Source organism: Sardina pilchardus, chromosome 9 (assembly GCF_963854185.1).
Source record: "Sardina pilchardus chromosome 9, fSarPil1.1, whole genome shotgun sequence".
Classification (NCBI taxonomy): Eukaryota; Metazoa; Chordata; class Actinopteri; order Clupeiformes; family Clupeidae; genus Sardina; species Sardina pilchardus.
In genome coordinates, this window is record NC_085002.1 from 15,621,323 (window position 1) to 15,629,150 (window position 7,828).

At 44.8% G+C, this 7,828-nt stretch overlaps 1 protein-coding gene across 2 annotated transcripts; it reads right to left on the bottom strand.

The window, feature by feature from the left end:
* Positions 1 to 1,722: 1,722 nt before the first annotated feature.
* Positions 1,723 to 7,828, bottom strand: cidec (cell death inducing DFFA like effector c). 2 transcript variants are annotated; one of them, XM_062545945.1, is made up of 7 exons: positions 6,634 to 6,700; positions 5,986 to 6,057; positions 5,361 to 5,433; positions 4,881 to 5,034; positions 3,918 to 4,070; positions 2,732 to 2,922; positions 1,723 to 2,289 (listed from the first exon to the last, which is right to left on the bottom strand). In XM_062545945.1, the coding sequence occupies exons 1-7, from the start codon at positions 6,683 to 6,685 to the stop codon at positions 2,118 to 2,120; spliced, it is 867 nt and encodes a 288-aa protein (XP_062401929.1). In that variant the 5' UTR covers positions 6,686 to 6,700; the 3' UTR covers positions 1,723 to 2,117. The 2 variants fall into 2 exon arrangements, with proteins under 2 accessions (XP_062401929.1, XP_062401931.1); XM_062545947.1 differs by lacking the exons at positions 5,986 to 6,057; positions 6,634 to 6,700 and adding an exon at positions 7,761 to 7,828.

Below are 7,828 nucleotides of genomic sequence, written 5' to 3' on the forward strand. Positions count from 1 at the left end.
AAGAAAGATCATTGTGAACATTTCCTTCACTGGTAGGCCTACAGTAAGTTGGTCAGAAGTGATATGGTAATGAGGTTAGATGGGGACCAGCCAAATCTTTATCCAGCATGGGGTGAGATGTACATAAGTATTTGCTCGCCTTGACTCACATATGATCTTCAGTCACATCCTATTCTTAATCCATAGGATTTAATATGATGTCGGCACATCCTTTGCTGCTATAACAGCTTCAACTCTTTTGGGAAGGCTTTCCACAAGGTTTAGGAATGTGTTTTTTGACAATTTTTTCAGAAATGCATTTGTGAGGTTACACACTGATGTTGGACGAGGAGACTGCTCAGTCTCTGCTCTAATTCATCCCAAAGGTCTTTTATTGGGTTGAAGTCAGGACTCTGTGCAAGCCAGTGAAGTTCATCCACACCAAACCCGGTCTTCCATGTCTTTGGTTCACAGTTATGTTGGAACAGGAAGGAGCCATCCCTGAGCTGGGCTTGGTCCCTTAGTTCCAGTGAAAGGAACTCTGAATGGTTCAGCATTAACCAAAAGATTTTGGACAATTCCATGCTCCCAACTTTGTGGGAACAGTTTGGGGATGACCCAAAATTCCCATGAACACACTCCTAAACCTGAAGTTCATATGTGAGTCAAGGCAGGTGAGCAAATACGTTTGGCAATATAGTGTATACAATGACAGAGTACGGTTGACAACCATCCTTAACCAATGGCTTCACTGATGGCATCAGTATCAGATGACATACGTGTATTTTCATTCAATTTCAGTAAATAATTGCATTTAAAACCTTTGTTAAAACAATGTGTTTTCTGTATGGTAAGAGCTTAATGTATAACTTCGTAATTTCACCACTGATTTACATCCCTTGGAAATTGAGAGTGGACTAACAGTGTCCAGATATTCTTAATTTAGGCCCAATTAGAGGTAGAGTATGATTGGGAGAATGTGGTTGGGGAGACAAAGTCTTCTCCTTCAACCCCTCAAATAATTTCTCCTCAGATCTGCACACAACTTATAGGTTACCTATTTTGATATCAAAAAGGTGAGTTTTACCCAAAAGGAGAGGAGTTTGCATGTATGCATACAAATTAAATGCTGCCTCCTTCAGCTATAGCAACTGAGGTGACTCAAAAAGTCACAACTCCTCAACTACAGTCAAGAAACTAGAGAGAGAGAGGGGGGAGGAGTTGGGATGGGATAAAGGCGAGGATCATTTTCAGTCCCCCAAATTCTCCACTGTACGTCGGGATATCCAACTGAAACCTCCTGCATTTCTCATCCCTGTGTGCGTCAAGAGAGAAAAAAAGGAAAGAAACTGAGCCACTGTCAGCTTGGTGGAGCAGAGGGCCAATTACTGCAGGAGAGGAAAACCAGAGCACATGTTGCCAATTACTCGGCAAAACTGAAACGAGGACACCTCTCAAACCGGAACCCAGGTGGATCCCACTTACTGTGACTGCTGGGCTAAAACCACCTCAGAGAAGCACACAGGAAACTAGGCTGCAAAAAAGCCCACAGGTAGCCCTCTTCCTTACAGTTCAGTAAAATAGGCAGCACTTCTTGTCAGTCACATGTTAACATTTATATATTTTTTATTAGAGTAGTAGTACAGTAAAAAACAGTGAAGTGCAGTCAAGCCAGTGAGTCACTTCAAAAGGTTGTAAAATAATAGATAGGAAATAGCATTTATGTATCAGGCTTTATGAACAACACATTTTATACAAGTTTAGCTATCGTACAAATACAATCATTATAAATACGCGGTTAGTATGACTGAAGAAAATATTTCAGTAACACAGGCAGTGGAAAATACACTACAATACAATACATACTATGAGGCAGATGCAACAACCTTTAAGATACCTGTGCAATGAATCCACACAAATGCAAGCAGCAGCAGCAGCACGAAACAAAAGAATGTGTAGATTACTGCATATAGTGTCCAATACATTGAGGAGGGGATGCCGGGATCATCTTTATGTGTCACGTACAGTACCAATCTCCCACCCCTCTCTCCCCCACTCCTAGTCCCTGTTCTTCATAAGCCCTTTCAAGTGTTTGCTCGCCAGGGGAGCAGACGCCTTGCTTAAACACAGCTATAGCTCTACCCCCAGAGATAGCCAGGCACGTGGCATTTCTCCGGTGCCTTCAGCTGTGCCTTCGCCTGCTGTTCCTGATCCTCCTCTTCGTCCAGAAGGGCCTGCATGTAGCAGGAGGTGCCCAGCAGGACATGGCCAGTGGTTTGCATGGTAAGCAAGGTCCATCGCAAGGCCTCCCTGTCACGAGGGAAGAGATAGGGGAGGAAACAAAACAAGGGCAAGGAGAGTGTGAGGGGGGAGAGGGTTTAATAATAGTCTTCGTCCTTGTCTTTTGCTCTCAATTGAGTTGTCAGTCTGCTCTTTCTTCATGTCTCATTTTTCTGTCTGTCTCTCTGTCACTTGTCTTTCCAGAGGGATTTCGCAAACCAACACAAGCGGCAAACACTGATTGAGGATAGTTGTTGATTCTGCACAATTTTAATCCTCTAACTCCACCTCTCAGCTTTTTGCCTAAAAATATGAGGCATTCAGCACAAGTGACATAACACAAAATTTTAATCCCAAACAATAAACATTCCAGTACCCTCTACTACACCTTCTGCATATATGCACCCCCACCCCAACACACACACACACACACACACACACACACACAGTATCCACAGTACACAATACTCACTTCAGTATCCTCTTAGCCTCATAGCAGCGAAGGTTGTAAGACAAAGTGTAAACTCCATACAGTGTAGCCTTCACATTCAGGCAGCCAATGAATTCCTTAGGGTGGTTCTTGTACAGATCAAAGGTCAACTTGGCCACATCTTTCCGACAACCAGGGCTTCGGCTCACATGCTGCGCCTTGACTGAAGTGGTCTTTGGGCAAGAACAGAAAGGGGGGGGGGGGGGGTGCTGAATGAATTAAGACATCGGCCCATGTGGACAACGAAAACAGATATTTGTTTTTCTAGGAGGCAAAACAAAACAGGGCAAGACAGCCAGTACTGATTACGACACGGTCAGCAACAGCGAGGAGGAGAAAAATCTCACTTCGCAACTTAATATTCTGCCCGAGTGCACCACAACTTTCACAGCCTACGGCTGTAGGAAACTGCCAAAATAAACTCCACTCGGTGTCAGGGAGAGGATAGGTGACTAACTTCGGTGTTGGCTGTCACACTGTGATGAATGGACACTGCTCTGCTCCCTCTCTCTTGCATCACGCAGGCCCTTAACCCCCCACCCCCCCCCACCCAATCTCAGTCACCTCCCACCCATGGTTCAGTCATCCGAAAATTAATTTAGCCTGCCTCGGAATATAGATTAACGTTCCTTAAATGATCGGAGATGACGGACAACAGAGGGGGAGAAATGGCATATGCTAATGGAAGGCGCTCAGCATGAGGGGAAACAAGTAAACATGAAGGCTAATGGCATTCAGGTGCCAACCAATCATTACTGACGCAATTAAGTGACTATGCAAATGAATCACAGTGGACAAACAGCATTCAAATTGAAAAGCTGTCGCGTAAACAGTACTTTAAATGCAACTTTACTCTGACTTGCTTCACAACATCGGGCAGAAGGATAGGGGGGGAAATTAACTGAAAAGGTTGAGCCACTTTATTGTTTGCTCATCGCATTGTCTGCCTCACTTCTTTTTTTAATATCAGAAAAGAGCATCCAGAGAGCATTACAGATTCCACATGCGTAGTACGGCGTCTGCAATCAGTCAAGCTGTTCTTTTATTTTCCTGGCATCTGTCAGCAGACCTTTAAAAAAAAAAAGGGTCTGACCAATCTACCGGGAGGACTGAAGAGAAACAACCGACCACTCCCGCTGTTTGGTCCATAATAATGAGCAACACTGACCTGCGCTGGAGGAGTCCATTTCTGTCCTTTCTCCAAGACTACAAGGACGGTGTTGTCCCTCAGCGTCTGAAAGAAGTCCTCTGTGTCTACCCCTGTGCCATCTTCATCAAGCACCAGAGCACCCACGCAGGACACATGCAGTCCATCCATCACCTAGGCAGGGACAAGCAAGACAGCTTGTTGATGTCTTCTTATAATACACATCATGGACAAAACACTGGACAATTTAAAAAAAAAAAATGCTAACACACACACACACACACACACACACACACACACACACACACACACACACACACACACACACACACACACACACACACACACACACACACACACACACACACACACACACACACACACACACACACACACACACACATCAATCTGGACAAAACTGTCTGCAAAACAACATAAACAAATACAAACATGTATTGAATGCTGGGGATGAGAAGTGGATTGATTGTATTGTATTCCATCATGAAATTCATTGATTGGAAGAGACTATATTCTGATTACATAAAGGATTAAAAAAAAACATGGTGTCAGTTCAAACTGTCCATCAAGCCTGATAGACTGCTGAAACCCACCACTATGACATCAAGTAGAGGGACCAGCCTGTCAACAAGCCAATCACTCAATCTCTCTCCCTCTGCTTCCATTGAAAACACTCTGACTCATCCATCCCTCTATCCCGTGTCCATTCTTTCAGCTGCTACCGACTCACGTCTAACTGCGTATGACTGCGTGTGTGGAGGGGGGAGGGCAAAGGGAGCTGTCAGTGACATCAAAAACAGGCTATTCATGCTGTCTCCACTTTAAAACGCCCAGTCCTGCCTTCTCCCCTAGCCTGCCAGTCAGAGTTCTCCGTCTCTGTCTCTCTCTGTCTGTCTGTCTGTCTCTCGTTCTCTCCCTTTCTCGGTCTGTCTCTCGTTCTCTCTCTCTGGCTCGCACTCTCGTCACCTTGTCCAGCAGGTCCCGCAGACTGTCTGCCATGATGCCCTTCTTGACGGTGCGGTCGGCGTTGGCCACTCGAAATGGCCTCTGGCGTGGACTCAAGCCTGTCAGCAACTGCTGGGTCATGGAGGCACTGGCGGCCACACTCGCAGACACACATCTGCCAGACGCACACAAGAGCAGCTAAATTACAGTGAAGTTCACGCACTCAAAGAAACACACACACACACACACACACACACACACACACACACACACACACACACACACACACACACACACTCTCCTGGCTTCTGTGGCTCCTTTGGCACACACCCAGTTTTGTTCCCACTCTGTTAAGATTGCATTGGAGGTGGCAGTGCCCTCTTAAATCTCTGACACCCCAAGAGCTGGCACCTTAGGTAGTGCTAGTACTGCCAAAGCGAGGACCTGCTACTGAGCACTTTTGCGTGTTGTGACAACTGCTGACATTCCATATGGTCATACCTGGATAGAGAGGTCGGGGTCAGCAGAGAGAGCGACCTTTTGGCATATTCCATGGTCATGTTGCTGAAAAGTCCTAGAGAGAGAGAAAGAAAGGATTGTATAAATAAATGAGAGAAAGAGCAAGAGAGAGAGAGAGAGAGAGAGAGAGAGAGAGAGAAATTTGGTAGACCACTCTGCTTTCCCAATGCACAAAGAATATACCAAAATAAAATCAACACCCCACATTGAAATAGCACCCGAAACGTTTAATCTTTAAAGCATCAAAAGCATAATATGAACAGTTCTGAAAGGCACATATTAAACCACAAATGCAGCCTGGCTCCTCTTACTGCGATAAACCCTTCACGGACCAACAAGATTACAGAAATCAATTTTCACTCAATTCCCAACTCCATTTCTCCCTTTTAACACGTATCAGATCACTAAGCATTGAGAATGGCTGTGACTCTCCCCTATGAAGCATCCCAGACCATTTTTTGCCTTTAAGGAGGGGGGAAAAGTAGCATTTCACAAAACAGCTGGTAAGTGACACCATTCCTGTAACCTCAATATCTTGATCTAATCCTGACGGCTGATAGAGGCCACCACTCTACCATGGCGCCCTGGCTCTTAAAATGTGAAATACCTGGCAGGTCAGAATGTTCGCGCTCCCACTCTCTTCTGAAACCAGTCGCCCCACGGCTGCGTGATGGGATCACTGTCAAGATGAGTATCAAATAGCTCTTTATCCATAGTCTCACCCTGTCCCTCTCGCTCGCTCACGCTCGCTCACACTCCCTCTTCCCGTTGCGTCAGACACTTTTTCACCTCTGACCCACTGAGAACACGGCCTGTACAGTGTACTGTTGCAGTGACAAATATTGAGCAACAGTCTCCACGTATTACAGACTCTCTGGCATATGCACAGTAATGCTATTGGAGGACCCTTGCACCTCCTACTTTGTATAATTACTGAGGTGACTAATTGATGACTTTCTGTGCATGATCCTGTTAGGCTACACATCAAAGTGTAAGGCTGAACCATTTCAAATATGAAAATGAACATTAGTAAGGGTGGTATTTTCCAAAAAAAAAAAAAAAAACTCCACTACATTATTATTTTTGTGTAACACCAGCATGAGATGCGAGGAGAGAGTAATTAATTTAATTAATCAAAGCTTAACTGCCAACACATAACGATTCAAAAAAAAAAAAAAAAAAAAAACCTGCCCATATTGAGCGGTTATCTCAGATACATTGATGTCACGGTGCTGTAATCTGCCATAATAATCACCTAAGTAACCGTGGAGAGTGGGTGGCTCCTTTTCAGTGACATCAGCTTGCATTACATATTTCTCTCTATACTGAACAAAGACACACCAATACAACTCAGCCCATTTGAGACAGGAGCAACACAGTTTCAAGCATAAAACATCAAGAGCACAGCGCCACAAGGAAAAAGACAGATAGAAAAACAAAGTCTGCCATACCCCGACATGTCACATCAATCTCCAAACTGAGGAGTGATATGAAACCTTGAAGCTGATCATTCACAAGCCCGGCGCCAGCCCAGCCAGTGCTTGGGGGGAATCTGGCACCAAAAATTCATCACCTCCTACCCAATGCCACAGACTCCCAGCCTTAATGCGAGTCTATCCACACATACATGGTCTCATACCCCCTCAGGCAACAGTGTATTCTGGTGAGAGACCTACTGCCTGTTTCACAAGACATCATCAACAGCAAAGGTATTCTGCTTTATCTACTCAGTAGCCTATGTGATCCTGCATTTATCTCTTTCTCTTATACACTCAAAAAATGTATGTGTGCACACCTATGTAATTGAGTTCGGCTAGAGTGACAGGGGGTAATGATGAAAATATAAGGGATTAGGACGCTATGCTAGGCGCAGGGGTGTGATAAATGCCAAAGTGCATTACGCTGAGTCTCCCACTGTGAGTGCTGCCAGCCTGATACAACGCGCTGCACAACCCCAGGGACACAAAAGCATATCTCAAACAAGGTTAAAAGATACCAGACCGCTTTCATTTTGAAACGGCCGCATAATGACGCTCTAAAGGTCAAATCGCTGAGATGTGTCGACCTGCAATGTTTTAGGAACCAGCTAAAGATAGCTAGCTCCCAGAAAATGAATAAGTGACTGTAGGCTAAGCAATACTAATTAACGTCAAGGAATCAATGGCAAAGGTCGTTGCAGCAAGGCCTTGACTAATTTCAGGCTATAGGGCCTACGATGCTGAAAGGTTCAGTGAAGAGCACATGCCAATTAAGCCTACGTAAATAACAGTGATTAAAATATTCTCTAGGCCTACTACTGTGATATATATACTTTTAAGTCAGCCTATGATTTGTTCTGACAGCCATGCTCACTACTCATTTAGCTACACCTTGCCTGCTTACCTGTCTCATCCAACTTGGTTCTTGTGCAGTCGAGTTTAGCCTACGCCAGACCAGACGACTGATTCTTA